Raw genomic sequence first — 27,834 nt, 5'->3', positions numbered from 1 at the left:
TCGAATTGAATGATGAATGAACAATTCTACCTTCATACTATAGCGATTGATTTAATTTATATATTTATATATACATGTATATGTATATGAAAAAACGCAATTTTGACTGGGCAGCTCGTCAGGCCCTCCTCCAACCCTGTAGGTGGCGGTAATGCGCCATTAAGCCTTTACGCGTCACCTCCCCGACATACAGAGAAGAAGTGGTAGCAGCTGTGCGTCCAGCAGGATCGCCACTACGATAATATTAAAAAGATAAACGGCAAATATTCGCTTCTTTTTTAAAAAAAACAATGGCCCGGTTCGGGGTCTTCTTGCTTCCTGACAGCCTCTTCCGTCGCATTCCGGTCGCAGAGTGACCGGAGCTAGCATGCTAGCTGGCTGTAGCTCGACCTGCCATATGATATTGACGCACCTTGCTCTGGACTAACAGCTCCGTGCTCTGATTTATTTCTATTTATATCCTCGCAACAACCGGTGAACACTTTTTTTAAAAATGGAGAAAGAAGACGCGGACCGGCTTATAGAAAAGGCCAAGCTGTGTTTACGATGTGGACAGAACAGTCGAGCCTTGCAACTGCTGTATGAAGCGCAGAACATCTACCCGAGCACCAGGGCCAGAGGTAAATATAGACCTTCTCAGTCCAGTAACACCCCAGAGATCCTGGTGTCAGCAGGTTTGTGTAGAACACAGTTGTGTAGAACACAGTTGTGTGCATGACAACGCATTAATACCACTTTAAAGTGCAATATCCTGTTGCTCACTTATCAATTATTAATATTCTAGTGGAGGAAATGCAGTTTATATTAGTTGCATTAAAAGTTTGTTTTGTTTTACAGAAAGTTTTTACTGTTATTCTATTATTACATGTTTAAAGATCTGTAGAGGCTTTAAGTTGTCAGTAGGTGTGAGTCTGTTTACATGTCAAACATTGACGTCTTTAATTCATTGGTAAGAATCTGTCTATAAGATACGTATTAAGATTATGGATACACCAATAATGTACAGTATATATCGTTATTTTTTCTCTTAATTGCTGTTTATATACTCAATAGCATGGCATTTATGTATTTTTATTATAGTTTTATGTTTTATATGTGAATAAAGTGTGGAGAGTGTGATCCTGGTGATGACTGAGGACAAGAGGATACAGCTCGCTCAAGCTGCTTTTAGTGATGTCTACTTATAACCAAAATTCAGTGTCCCCTGAAATCTTTTTTGAAGTGAAACGTATATAATCGTATTGTGAGCGGAATATATCGTGTCGATTGCGATACTTTAGGAACAAGGATATATTTGTAGGGTTGCTCGAGTACTTGACTCTGGTGTTGCAGAATTTACAGACCACAAGACTCTTGACAGCTTTTTCTTATTTTTTTCAAAGCAAATATGTCCACAAACATTATCTTTAAAAGCTGCTATAGTCGTTTGTATCTTCTCGTCCTCAGTCATCGCCAGTATATTGTGGGACTTTATAGTTTCTTTAGTGGCGTAGGACGTCATGACTGCTGCCATCTAGTGGCCGGAAGTTTAATTGCAACACAAAAAGAACAAATGCTGTGAATATTTCCATGTTAATTCTAAATTTACATTTATTTTTAACACACTTTATTGAAACTTAAACCATAAGAGATCTATTATAAAAATAAAACTTGCATTAAAGCCAATACAAAAGTAAATCATAAAGTGCTGTTGAATGTTGATACAGTATTCAGGAAAAAACATATATATACTAAAAACAATATTTTTTGTATTTTTTTTTCTTAGTGCTCATCGACGCCATAGTCCGCGATGCAGGTGCAGCTCCTCCAGAAGCGGATCACGTCCCTCCACCAGCAGGCTGGAGAGACGAGGACATGCCGAATAATGAGTCGAGTCATATGAATGGACACGAAAACAAAAGCTACACAGAAGACCAACGCCAGGGTGTTCTCAGGTAAACGATTGATTCTGATTCTGGCAGCTCCTGAATATATAATGTGTAAAAAAAAAAAGTTTTTCTAGTGACGACTGCGATTCCAATTTTTACATTTAAGAAATGGCATTCATCAATAATTCATACAATTTTATGAAGGCTGCCTGTCGGATCCTTTTTAGTAGATACAAATATCTATTCAGTCCTGTTTAATCCCAAATTAATATTGTAAAATAATTGTTAAAAATTCTCTAGTCTGTTGTTGTCATTATAATATTGCTGTATTTAAAGCAACACCTGGTTTATTCTGCAAATGGTAAGGTTTTTATTTTTTTTATTTTTTTTTTAAACTATTAAACAGCCTTTTATGGCCAATTAGTCTTTTAAAAAATGTTCCTAACAACTGTGATGTTGTTTTCTTATTTGAGTGGATCGTCTGTTTTTAATTTTTGTTTTGGGGCTTCTTCCAAACATCATTGGCTCATGGACTGCAGACGTTTAAAGTCATGCAAGTCAATGATGAGTCTGTAAAAACCTTTGTGTATTTAGAAAGTCAGCATAATGAAAAACTTAATTTTTTCATTTTTTATTTAATATTTATACAATTTTAATATTGAAATAAAGAGTCATTAATATATGTTTTACTTTCATTTAGCATCAAAATCGCTTGTTTTTCATTCTTAAATCACTTTTAAACCCTTGTGTTATCTCAGAATCAAGTTGAGCCTTCGGGTCATCTTGACCCTGAGATAACAAAAGGGTTAATCACAGTGTGTTCACTTTGTTTAGTACCAAATGAAGCCTGGCTCATGGGCTGCAGCAGCTAGAAGCCATGCAAGATAACACGTGTTAAAACTCTTTATGTGTCGAGAAAGTCTGTGGAGTTGATTTGAGTTTATTGATCTGTGGTTTTCTTGCAGAATAAAGAAATGCAAGGACTTCTACGAGATCCTGGGAGTTACTAAAAACGCCGGCGAGGAGGATTTGAAGAAGTCTTATAGAAAGTTGGCGCTGAAGTTCCACCCTGACAAGAACTTTGCTCCTGGAGCCACGGATGCATTTAAAGGTCAGACCAGTTTTATCACATCCCGGTATTAGTTCAAGTAGTTACGAGAAGACGGTGTCCATATACTAGAGACATTATTTATAGCTGTAACCTTTACATTGTCTCGCTCTGATCTCACAGCAATTGGCAACGCGTACGCCGTGCTGAGCAATCCAGAGAAGAGGCAGCAGTACGATCAATACGGGGATCAGGCGGCCACCAACGCCTCTCAACCCTCGGCCCACAGTCGCCACGGACACTACCGGACCTTCCACAGAGACTTCGAGGCGGACATTTCCCCGGAGGAGCTTTTTAACATCTTCTTTGGAGGGCGCTTTCCTACAGGTGAGACTTCAATCTTCCGTCCCTTTTTTCCTCCACTGTTTAAAAGTTCATCCGATAATAATGTGGAGGAGCAGAAGCTCTGCTTTGAGTCGCTCCTGGACGACCAAGCTTCTCACCATATATATAGAAGCCACATGCTTTTTAAGGCCTGGTAAGACCATAGTTCTCAGTCGAAAAAGGGACTTTTTTACCCACGATTGTTTCCTCTGAAACTCAACTTTGAATTTCTGAAGCTACGATTTATGTTGTTGTTAGTTGTGGGAATAATGATTCCGACGTAGACGAATGTAAACGGACCAAAAAGCAAAGTATAATTCTTTGATTTGATTCATTTTACATGTGGTTTAATTTTTTGCACTGATTTGATATATTTAAAATCAAGACTTTTGTTAATAAAGATTAAAGAATTGTTGAATAAAGAGATATTTAAATAATCATTTAGAAATCTTTTTTTTTAGCAAAAAAAAAGCATGTGTTTTTCCTTTTTTTTTACCCCCCAGTTAGGCCCTTAAATCCATATATGTTAAAACCTAAATGATACCCATGCCTAATACAACATACGACTTCGACTTCATTATGAGGTCAGAGTGAAAATATTATTGGTAGAAATATATTTCTCATACCCAACAGAAAGTTTTATTTTGGACTTTTTTGGTATTTAAGTCTCAATATAATTATAAAAATATATTTTGTTCTTTAATTTAGCACATACCTTTTTAATTCCCTTAATTATTTCTTGTACCAACACATCAATAAAAATTAAATTTGCACTTTATGCATATATAAACCATGTCCATAGTTTAGCTTTACAGTACATTATTTTATTTTTATTTTGAAGTAATCATTTTAATGTTAATAATGTTATAGCTACTTATATTTTATATACATACGTGTGTGTATATATTTTATATTTGTGCTCACAGCATTTGAAAAAATATATATTTCTCATTATGCGTTTAAAGTTTTCAAAAAAATGTAACGGTGTACATAGCATTCATCATTCAAAATTGAAAAATAGAATCTTCAGCTGACGTAATGGAACTCTTTCCCTGCGCAGGAAACATCCACGTGTACACCAACCAGGGCGCCTCCTACTCCCAGTTCTACCAGCCTCGTCGCCGACGTCCTTTTGAGAGACGTGAGGAGGTGGTGGAGGAGAACCAGAGTCAAGTCAGTGACTCACAGAACTTCAATTAACGTTCTTTAAAGAATCCACAGCTTTAATGTTGGATCATCCGTATGAAAGCGTTCAGTGAAGCCAGTGATGAATATTTATCACTGGAGTTGTTTTGTCTGCTTTATAAACTTGATTCTTCGCCGGCGTTTTTCTGACAAGAGCTCGTCATCTCAGCCTACGTCTCCAATGTTCTCCACTCTGCCCACAGAACACCTTCACAGCTCTGCTGCAGCTTCTCCCCGTGCTGGTGCTCATCCTCATCTCAGTGTTCACCCAGATGATGGCCACCAACCCCTCCTACAGCCTCTTCTACAAGCCGTGAGTGACCCCGGGTTCTCGCCCCCCCACCTCGACACCCATGAACACGTGTGTTTGGTCTTCAGGGCCATGGGGCTGGTGGTGTCCAGGGAGACGCAGCACATGGGGGTGCCGTACTACGTGGACAAAGGTTTCGAGAAGGAGTACCAGGGAGCGGCGCTGGACGAGCTGGAGAAGACGATCGAGAGCGACTACATCGAGCACTTGCAGAGCAGCTGCTGGAAGGAGAAGCAGCAAAGTAAGAACACGTTAGACACATCTGCCGCATCAGCGATTCCAACGTCTCAAAAGTTTCACAGTCGCAGGTGATGCATTCAGTGGCACTGCAAGTGTGAGGGAAGTTTGGACTCTTCCGTCAGCCTCCACCCCCTGTAGGAACAAGGATATATTTGCAGTATTGTCGAGTACTTGACTCTGGTGAATTTACAGACCACTCTTGACGAAGTCGTAACTGCTTTCATTTGTTTTTAAACCTATAAATGTCCAAACATCAGCTTGACAAGCTGCTGGAGTCGACTGTATCCTCTCGTCCTCAGTTATTGCCAGGATCTCGCTTGATTTTATTGCACCTTTAGCTGCAACTTAAGTTCCTGTAATGAATGCTGCCATCTAGCGGTCAGGAGCTTAATTGCAACACGAAAACCAACAATTAACATGAACATTTTATAACCAACTTATTGAAAAATGAACCTTAAATAACCTTTAAATAATTAAAAAAGTTTTTTTTCCATACTGTGCTGTTTAATATACTATTTTTAAGTTTTTAAGTGTATTGATATTTAACTATTGATAAGTTCACGTTATTTAGCAGAGATGGCAGCGAGAAACGGCAACAGTCTGTTGGACATTTTCTTCTAAAGACTGTAGGTTAGAGACGTGTATTCAATTTATTTCCTTTTGTAAAATTAAGTTTTCTAAACATTTGGATCCTCTTGTTTTATCCCCAAGTTTCAGCAGGTCTTTGTGCCAACATCCTCGATCAACTGAAAGTTGTTGTCGAGATGTTCACTTTAAAATAAAAAAAGATGGAGGTGGAAACAGGTCTTGCTCGATGTAAAGAAATATATTTCAGAAATATGTCAGTTTTAACTCTTTCGTTGTATCGTAGGTTTTTTATTTGACATATCAAAGAGTGACGTTGTTTCGATTCTTCTTCCTCTTCGTGTCTCTCCAGAGTCAGATTTGGCAAATCTGGGTCAGCTGTACCGAGACGAACGCTTGAAGCAGAAGGCCGAGTCCATGAGGCTGGACAACTGTGACAAACTGCAGCGACTTGTCGCGCGTCAGAGAGGGAACTGAGAGGTGGATTCTTTTTTTCTTTTATAGACTGCTCCTGAACCACACATTCAAACTCACGGTGGGATTTTTTCAAAAAAAAGGTAAAAAGTTCCAGGTTCTGGAAAACGATGTGCCTTTTTTTTCTCCTCTCCCGTCAGTAGAAGCCCGAGCTGCTCTAAACCGGACACGAAGCGCGAACGTCCCCGTATTTAAACTTTCTTATAGAAATGACGAATCAAAAATGCGACTCTGGATCCAGGGGTCCGTCATGTTCAAGCTGTTTAATATTGAGTTTTGTGTTTCGATTCTAGACGTTTTTATTTATTATTATTAGACTGAATGTTCAGTTTTATTCTTCATCTCAAAACCATTATTTAACTGAGAGAATAAACTTATTTAATTTAATATGTTTAACTTATTTTTTAGTTTCTGTGCTCGGAGGTGGAAGAAAGTTTCTGCTGTTGAAACAGGAACACTTGGTTTGCACTTGTAACCCTTTTGTATCTTTTAAAATATTCAATTTCTTAACATTTTCTTTCTAAAAGTGAAAAATTTCACAACACAAACAAACTAGACATTGACTTCCACTTGTAATATTAATAAGAGTCATGTTTTAACTCCAGTTTTACGACTTTTTGTCAGTATTATTCAAACTCTAATTCGATCCGGAGGTTCAAATTGTTTGTTTTTTTCTTGTAACAGTTGAATTTAGTAAACATGTGTTGTCTCTGCGATGCGTTCAGGGTCATCATGAGCACTTTTTTTTATGTTGTGATCCAAACATTTGGTTTGTCATGTTGTCATTGTTGCATGCGCCCCCGACGACCCACTGAGTTAGTTTTCCACTCGACATGAAGAAGCGATGGACGACAGAACCATGGTTTTGGGAAAAATAAGTCACATGACCTGCTGTTTCAAGCCAAAAATGAGCGAATAAAAGATGTAACCAGAATGATGCTGGTGTCGGACTCTTTTTATTTTGTTGTCATGGGAACCAGAAACCGGGTTCCATTTCTATTTGAATGAAATTTAAATTAATTTCAAAATCTACCAAGAAAAAAGTTGTGCTTCTCTTTTGCAGTCACCTGCCTTATCTGATACTGAGGATGTTCCCGAGCCAGAGTGAAGATATAATCTCTTCATCCCGGGTCATCAATCCATTTCCTTCCTGTAACTTGGAGAGGGTTTTTTTTACAGGAATGATTTGTCGTCGGATGCTTGAATCACGTCGTCTCTATATGAAGCACCAAAGATAACAAGAGTTCAGGTCAGTTGAAGAAGTGAAGCTCCAGCTCGACTCTTTTGCTTAGTTTGCCTTTTTTATATACCCGTACTTTTGATCTTTTCTTTTGCTCAAAGAACATTAAATAATAAGTGGGTTATTAATCAAAAAACCTTTTGATTTAAAAATACATTACCCAAAGTAAAAATATTGATCAAAATATATTAAGTGGATGTTGAAGGAAATTAACCAAAGTTGTGGCTGGAGAAAAATAATTATATTTACTTTCTTTAACAGGAAATACAAGCGTGATTTATTGTGATTTTCATTCTCCGAAACGATTCTAACTGGAATTATCGCTATAGTTGTTGACAAGGATCATATGTGTTCTTCATCTTAAACAAAAGCATCTTTATTGTTCACAATATTAATATGAACGTGAATCTACTTTTGATTTTATTCAACTATTTCACTGGCCACATACAATCACTTTGTTTTTTTTGTTTGTATTTGCAAAAAGAAATGTGTGCATTGAATCTACCATCAGTAGATTCTGATCCACAGACCTCAGAGCCCGAGCTGGGGTGTAAGGCTGGATCAGATCACTGATGTAAGGAGGAGTCTGACCATGAATAGATCTGAAAGTAAGAACCAGAATTTTAAAATTGATCCTGAAAGAAACTGGTAGCCAGTGAAGAGTTTTAAGGATCAGAGAAATGTGAGTTCTTCTACTAGAGCGGGTCAGAATTCTTGCTGCAGTTTTGTATTTACTGTAGGCGAGACAACTCCTTCTCGTTTAGACACTAAAATAAGATGTTACAATAGTCCAACCAAGAAGACACAAACGCATGGATTATAAACTCCAGATCGTGTTGTGACATCATTTTCCTAAGAGGTGTTTAAAAGTGAAGTCACCTGACGACACGTACGTTTATAAAGGTTTATTGTTATAACACTTAAAAGATCACAAAACAAATCGTCGATTGTTTTTACCACAAAGAACACAACATTCACATACTGCAAGAAGTACTGTTTCACTGAAAATGCAGCGCAACCATAAAAAAAAACAAAAACAAAAAAAACAATACTGTTAGGAGTCGTTAAAGTAACATTAAAAAAAACAAACACTGAAATGAGCGTCACTCATTGATTGTTAATGGAGTCAGTATGCGATCAATAATCAAACTCTTTGGCCTGTACATGTTCGTGTCGCACTAACCTGAAGTTCCACCTGTGAAGTTAATTTCAGCCTGAATGTCTCTTCAACTAGAGAATCTGTGCGGGCGAAGAGTAATCTACAGCCAAGGAAGCTCCCACCTCGTCCGTCCTGAATGTCTTTCTTTTTGATTTTTTTTTTTTTTTTTTTTTTTTAGGGATTACTTGTAATCCGGTTCTGCTTCTTTAGTAACAGAAGTGCAAATAAAGAACAACACTGCACGAGTGTAGAGTGCAACTGACAGGAAATACGTTTCACAGCATACAGTCGTGATGCTGACCACCGGTCACTTCTTCATCTTCTGGTCGGCCTCTATGGCACAACGGCGCCCCCTGGTGCCTCCGTCCTGGAAACGACAACAAATACTCACTTAATATGTTTTTTATTTATAAAGACCAACAATCAAATTAAATCGCTGGAGAAATATAATTGGAATGTGTGTGTTCATCACAAGGTTAATTCAATTTATTTTAGGGCCCATGAAATCTGTGTCTTCTCTGTGAAATATATTGATTTTTAATTCAGATTTTCGTCTGTTTTCTTTTTTTTTTTAAAGGAAAACACGAGACAAAGATGGCGGTGCGGTCAGAAAGGTACTTACAAAGAGAGAGAGGAGAAAGGCAGGAGAGGACATGGAGACAGAGTCCTGTGAGAGGAAGTAATAACCGTCATAACCAGGTTTTAAAAGAAAAGCCTCTGACGACAAGACAGAATAAGATTTATCGCCTCACGTTAAAACTAAGAATCTCCAGGTTTACACGCCGAATAGTCTCTGAACAATCATGTGATCATGTTAGTTATTAGCATGTTTAGCTTGAGGGTGAAATCACGTTATGAAATGTGTATTCTGTGTTTTTATATATATATTTTGTTTGACCCAGAAAAGAAAAGAAAAGCAAAACAAATATATTTCTATATTACAATAATCCAAACCTTAAGATTTTATGACATATTTGTTATTTAGTATTTTAGGTAAAAACCAAGTGATGATGGTTAATCGTTAGCATGTTTAGCTAGCTAGAAAGTTAAATAAAATAATGTATTCTATGTTTTTATATTCAATTTTCACACAGTTAAAATAAGCAAAATCAATCTGTTTCTGTATTAAAAAAAAAAACAATTGTACTTTAAATTGTAATGAAATATTTGTTTAGCATTTTAGCTAAACAAGTAATAATGAGTTACTGTTAGTATGTTTAGCTAGCTAGAGAGTTTAATTAAATAATGTGTATTCTATGATTTTATATTCCATTTTCACATGGTTAAAATAAGCAAAATGAATCTATTTCTGTAAAAACAAAAAAAATCAAACGAATTTTAATATATTATGGTATAATTGTTATATTTAGTATTTTATCTTAACAAGTAATAATGAGTAACTATTAGCATGTGTAGCTAGAGCGTGAAATTACTTAATATGAATTATATGTTTTTATATATGAATTTTATAGAAAACATTAGGCAAATAAAAAAATATAATCAGTCCAACATTAATATGATATGACATTTTGTTAATTTTAGCATAACTATCAAACAACAATGTGTGACTGTTAGCATGTTTGGCTAGCTAGAGAGTTAAATGACATAATTTGTATTCTGTGTTTTTAGTTTAATTCACACAGAAAAGAGAACAAAAACAAATATGTTACTGTATAAAAATCACACATCAAACTTTAAGATATTATGAAACATTTGTTATGTAGTTTTTTATCTTTACAGTTGACCGTTAATGAGTAACCATTAGCACCGTAGCATGTTAAGCTAGCTAGAGTGAAATACATAATGAAATAATGTGTATTCTGTGTTTTTATCATTTATTTTAGCACAGAAAGTAAAGAAGCAAATCAAATCTGTATATAAATAATAATCCCAACTTTAAGATTTTATGAAATTTTTATTATTTAGCATTTTAGCGTTTATTTCTTTTAGCGTAATTTCCACTACATTGACTCGTATGAACATCTGTCAGGACCCAAAACAGCACCTTGTCCGTGGAGTCCTGCCTCCGCACGCCGTCGCGACCCCTCAGGCTCTTGGCGCTGATGCCGGACTCCGACGTCTCCATGATGAGCTGCGTGGCCAGGAACTGCTGGATCTGCTCCATGACGTCGCGCTGCATCTCCAGCGCCATCAGGTACACGTCGTGGTCCAGACTGTTGTACATGACGGCGTTCTGGAACATCAGCATGATGTCTCTCTGGAACTCCGCCGTGGTCCGGATCAGACCGTTCTCGATGTTCTTCTTGATAGTGGCTAAATCCATGGGCCTGTCGGGGCGAGAGATCTGGTCAAGATATAGTCTTCGTGGGGAAAAAACAAACGTGATCTACTGATGGTACCGGTGCACGATGCTGTGGTAACCGGGGGCGATGTCGTCCGTCACCGGCTGCAGGAAGACGTTTGCATATCTGCGACGGCATCACAGCGATTGGGATCAAGGAACAAAAAAAGGAACAAAAAAACCTCAAAGCGTCTCTTTTCAAGTTGGAGTTCCTGACCTGTGGTTGGCTGCGGCACGCCACACCAGCATGATGGCTTTCTTCCAGATCTTCTGCGCCTGCAGAGCCTCCAGGTCCTCGCTGCACATGGAGCTGCGAAACACACACCAGGGAAATCACTTGAAACACGAGGAAGGAATGTTGTGGGGAAAAAAAAAAAAACTGTCGAAATCCAGCTGAACTTGTTAAACTCTTGCTCGTGTTGCTGCAGGACATAAAAGATGTTGGACCGGTTTCCACAACTAAATAATGATCTTGACCGATCCTTGTTGTCATGGCAACACACGAGGGGGTAGTAGAGGTCGTGAAGAAGAGAATGAAGTCAGGGTGGAACAGGACCTGCATCAATGCATGTTTGAGTGATGGTGGCAGGAAGTGGCAGAGATGACGTAGGAAGTGTAGGATGAGTAACTTCAGAGAGGGAGATATAGCAGGAAGAAGCAGGAGAGGAAGTCGACCAATCAGCTTCATGGATCAGGTCAATGAGGAAGTGTGGAAGAATATCAGAGCCTTCAGAATATTTCTTACTTTTAATTTGTTTATTGAAATGTTTTTTTAGCATTGCAATATATGTATGGGAATATTTGTGTTAAATATATATATATATATAAATTAAATAGATTTTTTTAAATATATTTTTAATCAATAAAAATAAATTGCACAGAGTTTGATATTTTAATTCCAATACTTTAAGAAATAAATGTTCTAAATTCAACAATTTTATTCTCTAGCCTTTTAAATTCAATAAAAAAATGCTTGTGTAACAGTGCCAATTGAAAAGGCCAAGAATTTAAAAATAATTATAACATTTATATATATATATATATATATATATATATATATATATAAAAATAAACATTTTTTATATATTTTTAATTAATAAAAATAAATTGCACAGAGTTTGATATTTTAATTCCAATACTTTAAGAAATAAATGTTCTAAATTCAACAATTTTAATCTGTAGCCTTTTAAATTAAATAAAAAATTATGGTGTAACTAATTGAAAAGGCTAAGAATTTAAAATAATTATATTTAGAAGAAGTATTCTATAATAATTATAATATATATATATAAATATATATATATATATATTTATATTTATATATATGTAAAACTATTGAAATAGGAAAATATTCATATTTTTTATTTGATTACTAGGAGAAAAACTAATCCAACATTTTAGTATCGAAATTATTCAATTCAGTTATTTGATAAAAACGAGTTCAATAATAATTAAGAAATGAAGGAATTGAATTTAAAAAATACATATATTTTTCAAATGTTTTCTAAAGTCAATATTATACATTTGTAGCTTTTTTGTTTTGAATATAAAAATGTTGGTCTAATAGTGCCAATTTTTTTTATATAAAAACTCGAATATCAAACTATATGTGCAAATTAAAAGTTTTACCTTTCATTATACAAATGATTAAATTCAATTGTCTAAAAAAAAATAATTAAATGCTTGACAAAGACGAAATCTCAATAATAAAAAATAAAAAAAACTTTTGAAATGTTAAACCGTTGAATGTTCTGATGTCACTGATGTATTTCCATAGATCTGTGGACGAACAAACAGTCAAAACCCTCCCGAGCAGAGACTCACAACTGTGAGGATGCAGGGCTGCTGGGGATGGAGTCGGCGGTCGTGTGCAGCTGCAGGGACGAGGACGCCGTGTGGAGACTGTATCCGTCCTCGCTCTCGCTCGCCGCCGGCTCCATCTCCGGCTCGGACGAGGAGTCGTCGGCGGCGTCTCCGTCGTCGTCTCCTCCGCACGCGTCCGGACCGTTGGCCTCGCCGTCGGCTTGAAGCCCGGAACCTTCTCCGGCCAGACTCCTGACCTCATCCTTCGCTTCCTGGGTGAGAGATCGAGAGATTGAACGTCTTCTTTCACAAACAGATATTGAAGGAATATTTACCACGACGTCCAGTTTTTCCAAGGGGCTGTGTTTAAGTGCTGATGAGGAGAAATAAAAATAAGTTATGAATCCAGACATGTCTCAACTCCCACAGATACCTTCATCCCGAGGCGTCCATTTCTCACTGGGACACTCGAAGGGAAGTTTCCCCAGAGCTCCGGAGACGCTCTCGGGCTGCAGAGTTCCTCCGTTGTGGCATCGATCTAAGCTCCGGGAACCGGCAAGACTCCGGAATCCCGTCGCCGTCAGCGATGTCAGACCGTTATCTTGACCGCCGTACGGCGGGTCGGAAGTCCCGTTCCGGACTTCGGATCCGTCCGTCTTCATGGCGAGGCCGCCGGGGAAAGGCTGCTGGGCCGTCGGGGGGGCAGCGACGACTGGGGGGTGAGAGCCGTGAGGCTGGAAGGAGTCGGCCTCCCAGGTGGACGGCAGGGCGTGACCGTTCTCCTCGCACAACGACAGAGCGGCTTCCACCGCGGCGGCGTCCAGAGCTTCAGCGCTTTCATCCACCTGTTCAGGTAAAAATACATCTTAGAATAATATTGCTGACTCGGACCTCCGGATGAACCATATTCAAGTCCAACTTTAACACTTAAACACTTTAACAACTTTAAAACACATTGTGTAAACATCAGAAAAACATTAAAAAACTACTAAAATGCAATACCACAAAAGTTATGTAATTAAAAATAATGGAAAAAGTTATATAGGAAATAAAGATAATAAAAAAAACATTAATAACAAGCCAAAAAAGTACTGTATACACAAATTCAAATATTCTGTATATACATATATTCAATATTAATACCTCTATGAACTCCAATCCCATTCCTCCTGTATCGACTAAATACACACTCGAATAATCCTGTATTTATTTGTTTATTCATTTTTTATTTCCTGTTTCACTCAAGTAAGACTTTTAAGTATGACATAAAAAGCTGCTGTTTAAGAAACGAGTCTCTGTAAAACCCTTCAATTTGTAATTTTCTATAAATATTTTCTATTTTTTTATATATATAAAATATAGTTCAATCATTATTTTTAGCATGAATGATAGCATCGAGTGAACAGGGTTGACTGTTGGCTAACTAGTTAAGTTTAACACGTATTTGTTTTATTGTGTGTCGTAAAATGAAACTGTAAAATGTATTAGTTTCTATTTTAAGTAAATAAAAATACAGTGGTACCTCTTTTATTGCTGGGGTTACTTTCTGAGCCCCCCTCCCCTCCCCCCCACGCATTAAACAAACCTGACTTTTGACTTGACATTTATTTGAACTTGTCGGTGACCTGAATGCTTTGCCGCCCAGCCAACCAGTGACAGCTGTCGAACTCTTTTGACATCGCAACAGACGTGACGTTTAAATACAGCATTGGATCGACCAATCAGCCGTCGCTAACTAGAGCAGTGTGTAGAAATGCATCATGGGAGTTCACTGGCACCATAAGTAAGGTTGGTGCGATACTTAAGTTACAGTTAAAGTAAATCCCCTGTTTAAATAAGTTGAACAAGGAGTTTTGCTATTCCTGACTGCAGTACTTTGTGCCAAAAAACTATAGTTTATCAAATCAACTGTTTGATGGTGATTTAATAAAATACTCAAACCGTTCAAGACTGTCAACACGATAGGTTTCACCTTGTCCTCGATGATGGCGATGATGTCTCCCACCGTCTTCAGGTCCAGCTCGTCTCCCATGTAGGACACGGAGACGTCGTCCTCGCTGAGCTCCGACACCTTCAAGCCCCCCGAGGCGGCCTGACATCCACGAGGAACCGCAGGAATCATCAGGTCCACGTCTGCTCGGGGAAAACAGGTCGTTGTTACGAACTCATCTTCTCGACACTTTGTTCTTTAAAGTTCTGAAGCTGTGAATAAAACTTGATCAGGTTTGAGTTTCGTGTGTTTTTGTTTTGGACGGACCGGACATGGCCGTGTTGACGGGAGTCGAGGCGGAGGTGGAGGAGTTTGAGACCGGCTCGGTGCCGACCATGAACCCTAACTGGGAGGGACGAGCCTCCAGGAGGCGAGACAGCATCGGGGCACCTGCACAGGTAAAAAGAATTTTACATTTTTTATAAATTGTTGTTATGTCTAGATATGTAGATGATTTGATTGGCAGTGAAACATCCCTGAATCAGATCATTAAATGTGGATGAGAAACTGTAAGAGAAACCAAACACTCGTCTTCACCTGTTGCCTGAGAAAGAGGTTGACACGGCGAAACCAGCTGCAGATCGTGGACGCCTGTCATGTTACCAGCAGTCAGCAAGTCACCGTCACCGAGCTAGAGACGAAAACAAGGATAAGATTTGATAAAAAATAAGACTTATTGTTCTCTCTTCTAACTTAATCATCTCTAAGCTGCTGAAGTCCTACACAACTATAATGTGTGGGTCTTGTGTTGTACATCACTGGACACCAAAGAATAATTGATATCATATTCATTTTTACTGTCTAAAAAACGTTTTATTTTTTTTGAAGTAACATTAGTCTGTGACACTAATAGACTCAGGGATCCTTCCTCGTGCTATTAGACTTTATAATTCTCAATTTGGGTGCTTTTAATCTTTGTAGCGTTTTCTTTGTGTTATTTAATTTCATCGATGTTCTTTTAAGCGTTTTTATTTGTTCAGGCTTTTCCTTGATTTTCTGGAACTCAGCATTATCTTGACCTTTAAAGTATATACTTAATTGAATATTTTTTTGATTGTTTAAGCGCTTTGTGACCCTGGTCTGGAAAAGCACTTTATAAATACAAAATACTTACTTACTTACTTTATATTTGCACTTTGACATCCCTTGCACTTTGTTCTTTTATTTGCACTTTGTTCTTGTTCTTGTTCTTATGAAACTATCGTCTGCTGTGTACTGGACTTTTTTTTTTTCAGTCAAGTTTTCTCAAATAAGAAACTTGTAAACTAGTGAAAATTGGTAAAACACAAGCTCTTTATGATCATCTATATATATTATATATATATATATATTATAATAATAATATTTTTTATTGCTCTGAAGGTCAATGAAAAAATGTTGGTATATAACTGATAAGATGAAATTTTAATGTTCAACCAATCTGGAAAAAAAAAACGTATATCTCCCTTGTTATGACACATACAAGTATGCAAAATACTTTAAAATAATTATTATCAACAGATGAATGAATATTAAATATTTGATGAATTATTTGTTTATTTTTATGTAATCTCCGCTATTTTATTTATTTTAAATCGATTTTTTTTCTGCACTGTCTTCACCACAAAAGTTGCGATAAACATGATCTTATTCTGCTTCTATATATTAGTGTTAAATGTTTAAATGAAGCATTAAACACAAACTAATCCCATAATAACACGATCATTATGGGCTAACGCCTCACCAGCCTGGCGTTGGAGGCGAGAAGATTCCCTTTCTTCAGCAGCTCGGACAGCAGCGGCGACGGCGGCGGCGTTCCCTTCTGGACCAGGAGCTTCTTCTGGGTCGACTCGTCCATCAGCGACACGTGAGTCACGTCCTCGCCGACGGATCCGGCCGAGTCGGCGAATAACATCAGCCTGGTGGAACCTTGAGTCTGCGGACGGAAGGAAGCTAAATATATTTTCAACTTTTCATTACTTCTAACTTGATTTTTGTTTCACAACTCACGTTTCTGGAGGACGCGAAATCCATCGCCATGGTTTCCAGCGGGTCGTCGTGCGAGAACTCCTGGCCGGGAGAGTTAGCGGCGGGCGAATGTAGCGTGACGCCGGCCACTCGCTTCGGCGCCATCTTTGCTACCTGTCTGGCTGAAGGAGGAGAAATGTCGCCTATAAATTCTGATCGAGTTAAAAGAAAACCTCTCTTTCTTTAAACGATAACAAACAAAACAGATGAAATTATTACAATAAATAATTTTCTTTAATTATACAAATGTTTTCATGATCGCAAACACTTCTTTTCTTGGATGAAGACGGACAGAAATACCCCGAAATGCGGCGTCTGTGGTCTTTCTTTTGATTTCCACGTCTTCCTCTTCCTGTTTCTTCTTCCTAAGAGACACGAGGGATCTTTGATTAAACGTCTGCTGACAAGCTTCTTATTGGTCCCTCTGGGAGGACATGAGGCGCAAGATGAAGAAAGATCAGAAGTTTGAAAATGATGACATTATATGATCCTACGTGAAGCTCAATGGAGCTTCAGAATACTTGTGTTTTCACAATATAATATTTATATTAAATTAAGACAACAAACTAGATTAAACTGGTTTTATAAGAACCTATCAATACACTTGAATATAATAATTTAAAAAAAAAGAATGTCCACAGTTTTCGACAGCACAATCCATATTTTGGAGGTTCTTTCAATATATTTTAATTAAATTTACGTATAATACAATTTTGAGAGATTTCTTTTAATTTACTTTTAACATGCAAATGTTCACTCCAGCCACTAGATGGCAGCAGTCATTATGTCTCCTGGCCGCTAAATAATAATAATATCCCTTGCGTTATCTCAGGTTCAGGGTGACCCAAAGGCCCAAAAACAAATGTGTTTGTGGTATCCTAAGTGTTATCTCAGGGTCAAGGTGACCCGAAGACCAAAAAACAAATGTGTTCTTGGTATCCCTTGTGTTATTTCAGGTTCAAGGTGACCGGAGGCCCAAAAACAAATGTGTTTGTCGTATCCCTTGTGTTATCTCAGGTTCAAGGTGACCCAAAGACATCAAAAACTAAAGTGTTTGTGGTATCCCTTGTGTTATCTCATGGTCAAGGTGACCCTTGGCCTAAAAACAAATGTGTTTGTGGTATCCCTCGTGTTATCTCAGGGTCAAGGTGACCCAAGGCCTAAATCAAATGTGTTTGTGGTATCCCTTGTGTTATATCAGGGTCAAGGTGACCCGAAGACCCAAAAACAAATGTGTTTGTGGTATCCCTTGTGTTATCTCAGGTTTAACGTTGAGCCACAAAAACAATATTTGTGGTATCCCTTGTGTTATCTCAGGGTCAAGGTGACCCGAAGGCCCAAAAACAAATGTGTTTGTGGTATCCCTTGTGCCATCTCAGGGTCAAGGTGACCCGAAGAACCAAAAACAAATGTGTTTGTGCTATCCCTTGTGTTATCTCAGGGTCACGGTGAATGACCTCCCTGGCGTCCGTAAATACATACGCAGAGGTGGAGGTCGTACACCTTGATAACCCAAGGGTTAAAGCTGATTTATGGACATTTTTTGGTTTCAAAACAAATAGTAGCAGTTACGACTTCGTAAGTTAGCTTTTGAGTAACTCACTGTAAGATCTCCTGCCATAACTCCTCCAGCTTGGAGTCCAGATGACCTGCTTGAATGAGCTCCGACTCTCTCTTCAGGGCCCTGCACAGGCAGATGCACCAGCGTCACTTCACGGTGGTCACACCTGGAGGTGCCGGGGTCTACCTGTGTCTCTCCTGAGTCTCCTTGATCAACTTCTTCAGCTCGTCGATCCTCTCGGCGGTGAGTCTTCGCACGATCACGTCCTCCACCGTCTCCACCACTTCACCTTTCTCTCCTCGCTTTCTCCTGCGGGTCACAACGTTTCTATTTACTGCCTTCAGAGGAGGATGGTTGAGTCGAGAGCTGCTTCTCACTTTGGGGCGTCTGTGTTTTCCAGCAGCTCTGAGTATTTTGAGGCACAGTGCTGGAGGGAAGGAAACGAGAAGTGAAAGATGAATCCGAGTGGGATTTAAAATCTTCAGGTTGTTTGTTTACCTTTTGGGAGAACCAGTCAGGTGGTCGACCCGGTTCTGCGAACGGTTTGATTGCTCGACTCACAGAAACCCTGATTCAAAAGGAGGAAATAAAATATAAAACACGGGTTCTTTACTTTAGGGTAACAATAATCCATTTACAAATGTATGTATCAGTTGCAGGGTTATCTTGCCCTTTGAAGTATATACTTTATTGAATATTGTTTTGATTGTTTAAGCGCTTTGTGACCCTGGTCTGGAAAAGCGCTATACATGTATAAATCACTTAATTACTTACGTTAAAGAGTTTCAAAATAAAAGCACACATTTTATTTCAACAAAACAATAAATAAACCTTCAAAATTATTTTAAAACTTATTCAGCAACTTGTTTTTTAGCTTGAGTAGCTCTATGTTCAGAATACAAATATTAATATAATGTATTACTGCATGAGTAGATAAAGAATTGAAATCATTTATTTCGAATTGATTAGTGAAAAGTGGTTTACTTTTTATTTATTTATTTGATATTCTCCAAAGTAACATTGGTTAGATGAGTTAGTGCGGTTTTAGAAAGCATTCTTTTCCACTGGAATTTATTTGCTATTTATTTTTTTCTGTAATCAAACGGCTCAAAGTGGAAATTTACGGAAGCAGAAAATGTAAACTCAAGATATGTACGTGTGTGTGATGTCATTTAACATTACCTTGTATTTTTCTTTCACCAATGTTTATGTTTAGGTTATATTTTTGCTCTTTTTTTCTAAAGTTTGTGATAATAATAACCACATTTAACCGACCCTTGATGCAAAAAAAAACTTAGAAGACAGTAAGATAAGAGTGGGATTATGTGACTAAGATATAACATCTATTTATTACCTAAACCAAACTTTATCAACGTTTATTAAAATGATATTGTTTCTTAAAGCTGGTCTTCTTAAAGAAGTCGGGCTAACTTTCCGTAAATTACGTAAGTATATCGTTCTAATGGAAGGCAGAGACACATACAGCAGTGATTAAAATTCCTCTAGAGGTGCGAGTGGTTGTTCGTGTCCCTGCAAAAACCCCCTGGCGACCTGTCCAGGGTGTCCCTCGCCTCTTTGCCCCTATGTAGGATCTAGCACTCAAAGGATATTAAAAGAAAAAAACAGATGTTTTAAAGATGATAAATACCAGTTCTGGTCGCCACTCTTCATGACAGATGTGGCCAAACACAGCTTCTCCCGCACCGACCATGGTTCCGGTGGTCCAAAGACCAGCAGCTTGTGTTCTGGTAATGACATGATAATAACCTGGTTGTTACATCACAAATAATAATAATAATAATATTAATAATCATAAGGAAAGAAGCAGGAACCACCAGCAGGCCTGGCATTGTTACTTCAGTCTAGACTTTGATTTATTTATTTTTATATATAAATCTAGTCAGTGGGTCTCTGCAGCTGAAAAAAAGGACGATGAAAGTAGCAGGCGTGTGTTGACAGTTAGCATGATAGCATCAACACACGCCTGCTAACGACTAGCATGTCCTGACGTTCCTCATGCGGACGGTTACTCACTTCCAACCCCGTTTGCCATCTTCCTGTCATCCCGACATCCCACACATCCCTGTCGGCGGCGGCTGTCGAAGGAACGCCGGGCATAAAAAAAAAACAAAACCCCCCAAAAAACGATCCACCTCAGCGACACTTAAAAAAAATAAGAATAAGAATAGATAGTGACGTTAGCTTGGATTCCACCTTATTGTCTTTTTTTTTTTAAGCTAGCCTTTAAATTCTAAGTTGAATAACTCCCTTTGTCCGGAGCTGTCTTGATCGTCTCGGGTGGGCTCGGCTCTGACTCGGGGGGTCGCTCGTCTACTCGAGTCCAGAGACAGAGAAAGAATATTTTCGCCTTTTTTTTTTACTCAAGTCACCACCATTTATCGTTGGAGCCCCAGCTAAGCTAGTGCACGCCCACCACTGTAAAGATGGCTCTCAGTGGTGGCACTGTTCTGTCTTGGCATCCACACCCCCCCCCAACCCCAACCCCCCCCCCAAAAAAATAAAAACGTGGTCGGTTAATGTCACTTCTGGGGATGTTTCTCTGACGAGTCGGTGTTTGGTGCAAAACGTCAAGAAAGTATCGGTTAAAAATGGGAAAAATGTCACGTAAATGCCTTTAAATACCACCTGTATGGCGGGTGATTTATGCCACGTTCGTAATTACGCTTTGCTTAACAGTTGTTCATGTGCAACAAAGAATTAAGATCATTTAAATTGACTATTATAAAAAAAATGAATGAAAAACTAAAATAGTTCATGACAAGAAGGTTATTTAAATCCAGGTTTAATCAAATCTGGGGTTGGATCTGGAGTCTACTGACTCCTTTAAAAAACATCTTAAGACGTTTCTATTTGTTCAGGCTTTTCCTTGATTTTCTGGAACTCCTGTTGTATTATCAGTTTTATCTTGATCTTTAAAATATATACTTTATTGAATATTGTTTTGATTGTTTAAGCGCTTTGTGACCCTGGTCTGGAAAAACGCTATATAAATAAAAATTACTTACTTACTTACTGTATTTACGCGGCCCCCCCATGAAGTAAAATGAAATCAACACAGGATTTATTTTTTAATGGTGATGACGGTAAAATAAAAAGAATGTTATAAATATAGATAAATAATCTGGCGTCCTTTCCAGGGTGTCCCCTGCCCCTCGCCCTGTGATACTGGGATAGGCTCCAGTCTCCCCGCGACCCCCGGTAAAGGGATAAAGTGGTAGAAAATGAATGAATGAATATATAAAATGTAAAATATAATTCATAAAATACAGTCATAGAATATAAATTAGAGGCATTACATTAAAGGGGAATATTAAATTAAATAATTAGTAATTAAAATGCATTAAATAAATAAAATAAAGTAGAATTCATTATCTGGAAAAAAAAAAGATTAACCAGTCCGCCTGGATCATGTAGAAATTCCTGTGATGGCTAACAATTTTTTTTATTATTATTATTTATTTCGACATATATGACATATATGACCATAACATGTTTTAATTCCTTTTTCCTCTTCTGTCATTTTTTATTTGTCCACTTTGTAAGTATTTCTTTACCCGCAAAATAATTGAGAAGTCAATTGAAGAAATGTTTTGAAAAAAAAAACCATGCATATTTTGTTTTACTTTTATTGTAGCATATTCAGCTTTGTTATAATACAACAGTCACACTGTATAAAACGTGGTTCCTCATGGTACTCCAGGTTCCTCCATCTTCCTTATAAACATGAAGACATTTAATGATTTGAATCCTTAAAATTGAACAGCGACAAATCAAATGTACCTTCAGAATGTTTCATGTCACTGATTCTCTTGATGGGAGTCTGTCCCAGCTACTCTGGGAAAAGAGGCGGGGGAAACTCTGAACAGGAACAGAAACAGACAACCATTCATACACAAACTCACACCTACTGGCAATTTTAAAGAGTTCAATCAACCCATGTATGCAGGAGTACCCGGAGTGAAACCCACACCATAAAAAATCATTAAAATAATTAGTTTTTAATAAGAAACTCACATTTCTGGAGCTTGTAATCCATGCGTTTGTTTCTTCTCGTCTGGACTACTGCAACAGTTTGTTTTCATGTCTAAACAAGAAGGATCTGTCTCGCCTGCAGTTAATACAAAACTCTGCAGCGAGAATTCTGACCTGCTCTAGTAGAAGAACTCACATTTCTCCGATCCTTAAAACTCTTCACTGGCTTCCAATTTCTTTCAGGATCAATTTTAAAATTCTGGTTCTTACTTTCAGATCTATTCATTGTCAGGCTCCTCCTTACATCAGTGATCTGATCCAGCCTTACACCCCAGCTCGGGCTCTGAGGTCTGTGGATCAGAATCTACTGATGGTTCCACGCACACGGTTCAGGACCAGAGGAGAGAAATCTTTTCAGGCTGTTGCTCCTAAGCTTTGAAACGATCTTCCTCTCTCTTTGCGCTTGATGGAGTCTACTGACTCCTTTAAGAAACATCTTAAGACGTTTCTATTTGTTCAGGCTTTTCCTTGATTTTCTGGAACTCCTGTGTTGTTCTCAGTATTATCTTGATTTTTAAAGTGTATACTTTTTTGACTATTGTTTTGATTGTTTAAGCGCTTTGTGACCCTGGTCTCGAAAAGCGCTATATAAATAAATATTACTTACTTACTTACTTAAATTTGTATTTATATAAATATATCATAATTAGATCTTTATTCTACTTTAATCTAATCACAAACATGTATTTTGTTTTTGACGACCTTTTTTTTTTACACGTCAGCACATTTTTGTCTTCGAAACATTTCAACAGTTACTCGTGCACACCTGGAGAATTCATGACATTTTGAAAAAAATGCTGGAACAAAAGCTGCAGAACCGGTTTGTGATCGACTGAGTCTGAAGCTGATGTGATTTATTAACACGCGTGTTTGCTTCAGATTTTTAAAAATTACAACAAGAGATCATTTCACTCACTAACATGTTTATGTTGGACCTTCAAATGAAGGAAGAGAAAACCGGAGGGTTTTGCCGCACCTGCCCAGGTCCACAGAGAGAGACCAATTACTTGAGGGAAACAAATGTTAATGAGGATCCTGACATTTAACTACATAACAGAACCTCTTTGCCTCCTGCTGCTCGGCAGAGAAGATCGTTGCTGTTATTCTGTCGCTTCTGACAGTGTAAATAAAAGTCTTTTACTCGCGGCTTCATCAGCCGGATTATTATTCCTGTGAGAATCAATGAATCGTCGTTGAAACAAGATGATTTCATCTGTATTTTAAAAAATGTTAGGGATTAAAAATATTTCATTTCATGGCTTTAAAAGACAAACATTGAAGCAGAAACCTTCAGAGAACCAGACTGAGAACAGAACTGTAAGACAGTTGTAAATACTAATATGTATCTATTACGACTAATTTAGAACCATTTACTTTAATGGTTTAAACATATTTTTTATGTTGTAAAAACGTATTTTTTATACGGATTCATAAAATTATATATATAAACTAAATAATATCAGATGAATACAATAATGAAAAAAATAGGAGACATTTTACTTAATAATAGTTTAAAACTGATAAAATAATAGTGATTAAAATATTTTATTTTATGGCTTTAAAAGACAAACATTGAAGCAGAAACCTTCAGAGAACCAGACTGAGAACAGGATTGTGAGACAGTTGTGTGGAAATACTACTATGTAGCTATTATTTACTTGCTCGACTTATTTAGAACCTTTTTACTTTTATGGTTTAAACATATTTCTTATGTTGTTAAAATCGTCCTTTTTTATATGGATTCTTAAAATTATGTAAATAAACTAAATAAATTAGATGAATATAATACAATAATGAAAAAAAATAGGAGACATTTTATTTAATAAAAGAGTTAAAACTGATCAAAATAATAGTGATTAAAATATTTTATTTTATGGCTTTAAAAGACAAACATTGAAGCAGAAACCTTTAGATAACCAGACTAGGAACAGGGTTGTAAGACAGTTGTGTGGAAATACAAATATTTATCTATTATTTACTTGTTCGACTAATTTAAAACCCTTTACTTTTATGGTTTAAACATATTTTTTATGTTGTAAAATCATCTTTTTTATACGGATTCTTAAAATTATATATATAAACTAAATAAAATCAGATGAATAAATAGATAAATAAAATAAAGGGAAAGAACAAGATGATACAATCTAAGTCTAAAGATAAATAACATAGATCAAAGAAAAATAACAAAGACAAATGATACAAAAATTAACATAGAATAGAATGTCAAGATACTTCCGCTCTACTCCTGCCCCCAAACTCAGAATTGTACAGAATTGTAATCTAATAGCCCAAGGAATGAATGAGTACCTGAGTCTCTTAGTGTTGCATCATGGGAGGAGCATCTATCACTTACTCGTTCAACATGTGTGAATCTAATTTAGAATCATTTACTTTTATAGTTTAAACATATTTTTCATGTGATAAAATCGTCTTTTTTATATGGATTCTTCAAATAATAAATATAAACAAAATAAAATACGATTAATATATTACAAAAATAAAATAAATATATCAAAATAATACATTAAAACAGATAAAATAAAATACATTAAATTAACTCTTAACACATTTATTTTGTACTTATTTTTATTAAATATTTCAACATGTAATGTTTTAACATGTTTGAGTGTTTAGGCTTTTTCTCTTTATATAATTAAATATATATATATATATATATATATATATATATATATATATATATATATGTAGTAAGGACGTATAGATGATATAATTTCAGATGTTTTCGACTCAATGATTTCATTGTTTTAAAGCCAATATATCAGACGATAAAGCAGGAAAATACTAAAACCAGAAACGGATCTCGTGTCCATCCTCATCCAGATACAGTATTGTCTACTGTCATCTACTCACCATCTTCCCCGGGTAGCCTGAAGGTCACACCACATGTTGTCGTCTCTCAGCCCTGTAGGGGGGGCCGAGGAGGAGGAGGAGGAGGAGGAGGATGGCGGGGGGACCACGGCTAATTATTTGAAGGAGGATCCGATCCGTTCTCCATCACCGTCTTCGGTCTCAATATCTCCTCTTTCATTCGCGGTTTGGAAGTTGGAGGAGAAGTCCCTGTTGAGGACATTTTTCTGCTGCTCAGCCTGTGGTGAGTGAATTTATTTTGTATCGTCTGAATTTTACTTGGAATGTTTAATAATGTCTCACATTATTAAACATGTTCTTGTTCTTATTTTATTTTGATTTGATTTTTTATTTTTCATGAAAAATTGCTGTATTTTCTGTGGCTATTGGAAAAAAACAATTTCCCGAAGGAGACCTCCTGAGGGATCAATAAAGTTTTTACCTTACCTTACCTTACCTTACCTTACATGCATGACCCCTAACAGTGGTCCCCAATACCTGCTACAGGCATTTGTTACGGGGCCAAACAAAAAGAAAAAAAGATTTATATAATTTTAGTGATTTATTTTGGGGAAAAAAAAAGTCATTTTCGAATTAGCCTTTGAGTTTTAAGACGTCAAGATGCGCTTTTTCAGTGAAGTTAACTCAAGTAAGAAACTGTACACTTGTCGAAAACCAGCTGTATATGATTTATTTGTAGTGTTTCTAACTGAAGGTCCTTGAATATATGGCGACGATCAAAGGGTCGAGAACCCTGAGTTAAAACCAGTAACTATAGTTTATTTACACCGGCAGCCTGTGGAGGTGTGATGCCTTCAGGGACGCCGCTCCGCCTCGTCCGTGGAGACCCTCCTGGGCACCACCTGCAGCTGAGACCCAGGGCGAGGGACTTAACTAGCAAAATTGAAACGTGTAACAAAAAAACTGACGCAAGAGCGTTTTGGGACTTTTGGGCCTCAGAACGTCTTGGTTTGAACGGCAGAAACGGAGCAACAGGTCTTCGTGTCGAATGACTTTAAAAAAACAGGTGATGTTTTTGCAGCAGGTGGAGGTGAAAGGTCAGGATGTCCAACAACATGGCGAAGATCGCAGACGCACGAAAGACCGTGGAACAGTTGAAGCTGGAGGTCAACATAGAGAGGATGATGGTGAGTTCGGGACCAGGTGTCAATCATTTACACTTTTATTTGACATATTATTGTTTATTATGTGGCCATTTTTAATTAATTAATTTTTCTTTCTTAATCTACTAGCTGTCTTTAATTCATCCTTTTAAATGTATATTTCTAAACAAAAATTCTGTTTATTACGTAAACGACAACGAAAACCAAAAGAACGAAAAGAAAATATATCACTCTGACGAAAAAAAAGGGTATTTTTTTTTTTTATTGTTGCTGGTAGTATCATAGTTTTAAGAAGATAAAATGTAGATATTCTGTTTTAAAATACATCACAATCCTTTTTTTTAAATAGATGGTAAACAAGATGCTAATAATGTTGACATAGAATATGTTTTTTTTTTTGTTTCTTTCCATGCAAATATACAGAAAAGGTGAAGGAACATAGATGAGCACTGAGACACCACATATCTCTGCCAAGGAGCTCACTTGCCAGGACAAACGGACTACGATCAAATAAAATAAAATAAACAACTTTCTTAGGAGAATTCACAAGAGATTAGGTTAGTTTACCAAAATATTTTTTTTCAAAGTCAAACCATCACAACCGGCATACCTTAAAATATGTTTTCAAATTTCCGACATTATTTCGTTACTACACTCACATGACATTAGAACTTTGTTTGTTTGCATTTTCTGACGCGCCAGCAGCAGCAGTTATGAGCCATACAAGTCAATAACAATATCCTTCAAAACCTTCCTGAATCCAGATGGAACTCTCCATCTTTAATCAGCAATTTCTGATAGTTTTAGTCGAACTAATTTAGTTTTTTTATTTTTTATTAATTCATTTTCTATTCCATTCATTCTCTGTCAGTTCCATGAGGATGTTCCTTAGCCAGATTGTGGTGAATTATTTGCAAACTAATCTCTTTTTTTTGTTATGTTTGGTTTTAAACGGTTTTTGTTTCTTAAACATTGTGTTATCTCGGGGTCAACGTGACCTGGAGGCCCAAAAACAAAATGTGTTTAAAGTATCCCTTGTGTTGTCTCAGGCTCAAGGTCAACCTCCACCACTGCATAAATACTGTATATTTTTAGAAGCCAGGAAGGTCGTTCACCTTGACCCAGATACTACACAAGGGATACCACAAAACATTTGTTTTTGGGCCTCCGGGTCACCTTGACCCTGAGATAACACGTTAAGGAACACTAACCAAAAGTCGTCGTCATGACGATCAACAGTTTAACAGTCCATTTCCTTACGTTTCCTCCTTCGCCGTCTGGACCCACAGGTATCTAAAGCAGCCGCCGACCTCATGACCTACTGTGAATCTCACGCCAAAGACGACCCCCTGGTGGCGCCGGTGCCCTCCTCAGAGAACCCCTTCAGGGAGAAAAAGATTTTCTGCGTCGTCCTGTGAACATCACGACGTCTCTGTGCGACGATGTACGCGTTATAGGAGAATAAATGTGTGTCCATCGTAAAGATAGCAATAAAGTTTTTATCAAAGAAAGAGCAAAGGTCGTTGGAATCGGCACATCCTGCTCATCATAATAATCCAGAGCCTTAAAAGAAAAGTTGTCGATCAGGCAGTGGGTTTTTTTTTTTTTTTACTCAGAGGACTCGCCATGGTAA

At 37.2% G+C, this 27,834-nt stretch overlaps 3 protein-coding genes across 5 annotated transcripts; 2 read left to right on the top strand and 1 right to left on the bottom strand.

The window, feature by feature from the left end:
• The first annotated feature begins 194 nt into the window (after positions 1-194).
• Positions 195-7,028, top strand: dnajc18 (DnaJ (Hsp40) homolog, subfamily C, member 18). The gene is made up of 8 exons (XM_087806704.1): positions 195-620; positions 1,766-1,934; positions 2,834-2,979; positions 3,100-3,303; positions 4,361-4,473; positions 4,689-4,798; positions 4,864-5,036; positions 5,973-7,028. The coding sequence occupies exons 1-8, from the start codon at positions 494-496 to the stop codon at positions 6,095-6,097; spliced, it is 1,167 nt and encodes a 388-aa protein (XP_087662830.1). The 5' UTR covers positions 195-493; the 3' UTR covers positions 6,098-7,028.
• Positions 7,029-8,224: 1,196 nt separating this feature from the next.
• On the bottom strand, positions 8,225-20,598 carry LOC148066128 (bromodomain-containing protein 8-like). 2 transcript variants are annotated; one of them, XM_087808238.1, is made up of 20 exons: positions 20,191-20,597; positions 19,805-19,901; positions 18,655-18,724; positions 18,534-18,583; positions 18,343-18,465; positions 18,199-18,279; positions 16,896-16,960; positions 16,578-16,717; positions 16,312-16,503; positions 15,126-15,219; positions 14,856-14,978; positions 14,571-14,731; positions 13,032-13,443; positions 12,934-12,971; positions 12,620-12,870; positions 11,013-11,105; positions 10,854-10,922; positions 10,499-10,781; positions 9,116-9,160; positions 8,225-8,860 (listed from the first exon to the last, which is right to left on the bottom strand). In XM_087808238.1, exons 1-20 carry the CDS (start codon positions 20,207-20,209, stop codon positions 8,801-8,803), a joined length of 2,466 nt encoding a protein of 821 aa, XP_087664364.1. In that variant the 5' UTR covers positions 20,210-20,597; the 3' UTR covers positions 8,225-8,800. The 2 variants fall into 2 exon arrangements, with proteins under 2 accessions (XP_087664364.1, XP_087664365.1); XM_087808239.1 differs by lacking the exon at positions 9,116-9,160 and having other exon boundaries at positions 20,191-20,598.
• A 4,611-nt stretch (positions 20,599-25,209) lies between these two features.
• gng8 (guanine nucleotide binding protein (G protein), gamma 8) lies at positions 25,210-27,623 on the top strand. Of its 2 annotated transcripts, XM_087808243.1 has the most exons (3): positions 25,210-25,321; positions 26,120-26,225; positions 27,491-27,623. In XM_087808243.1, the coding sequence occupies exons 2-3, from the start codon at positions 26,142-26,144 to the stop codon at positions 27,617-27,619; spliced, it is 213 nt and encodes a 70-aa protein (XP_087664369.1). In that variant the 5' UTR covers positions 25,210-25,321; positions 26,120-26,141; the 3' UTR covers positions 27,620-27,623. The 2 variants fall into 2 exon arrangements, with proteins under 2 accessions (XP_087664369.1, XP_087664370.1); XM_087808244.1 differs by lacking the exon at positions 25,210-25,321 and having other exon boundaries at positions 26,115-26,225.
• The last annotated feature ends 211 nt before the right edge of the window (positions 27,624-27,834 follow it).

Source organism: Callionymus lyra, chromosome 14, assembly GCF_982586985.1.
Source record: "Callionymus lyra chromosome 14, fCalLyr1.hap1.1, whole genome shotgun sequence".
Lineage (NCBI taxonomy): Eukaryota > Metazoa > Chordata > Actinopteri > Syngnathiformes > Callionymidae > Callionymus > Callionymus lyra.
The sequence above is the reverse complement of the archived record's forward strand: the minus strand, read 5'-3'. Positions and strand labels throughout refer to the sequence as shown.

Excerpts from the sequence above, each read along its gene's own strand:
- gng8 (XM_087808243.1), top strand. The coding sequence starts at position 26,142 with ATGTCCAACAACATGGCGAAGATCGCAGACGCACGAAAGACCGTGGAA. Across the intron at positions 26,226-27,490 it reads TCAACATAGAGAGGATGATG|GTATCTAAAGCAGCCGCCGA; the intron begins GTGAGTTCGGGA and ends CTGGACCCACAG.
- LOC148066128 (XM_087808238.1), bottom strand. Across the intron at positions 16,504-16,577 it reads ATTTCGCGTCCTCCAGAAAC|ACTCAAGGTTCCACCAGGCT; the intron begins GTGAGTTGTGAA and ends TTCCGTCCGCAG. Across the intron at positions 11,106-12,619 it reads AGCCCTGCATCCTCACAGTT|CTCCATGTGCAGCGAGGACC; the intron begins GTGAGTCTCTGC and ends TGTGTTTCGCAG.
- dnajc18 (XM_087806704.1), top strand. The coding sequence starts at position 494 with ATGGAGAAAGAAGACGCGGACCGGCTTATAGAAAAGGCCAAGCTGTGT. Across the intron at positions 3,304-4,360 it reads TGGAGGGCGCTTTCCTACAG|GAAACATCCACGTGTACACC; the intron begins GTGAGACTTCAA and ends TTCCCTGCGCAG. Across the intron at positions 4,799-4,863 it reads TACAGCCTCTTCTACAAGCC|GGCCATGGGGCTGGTGGTGT; the intron begins GTGAGTGACCCC and ends TTTGGTCTTCAG.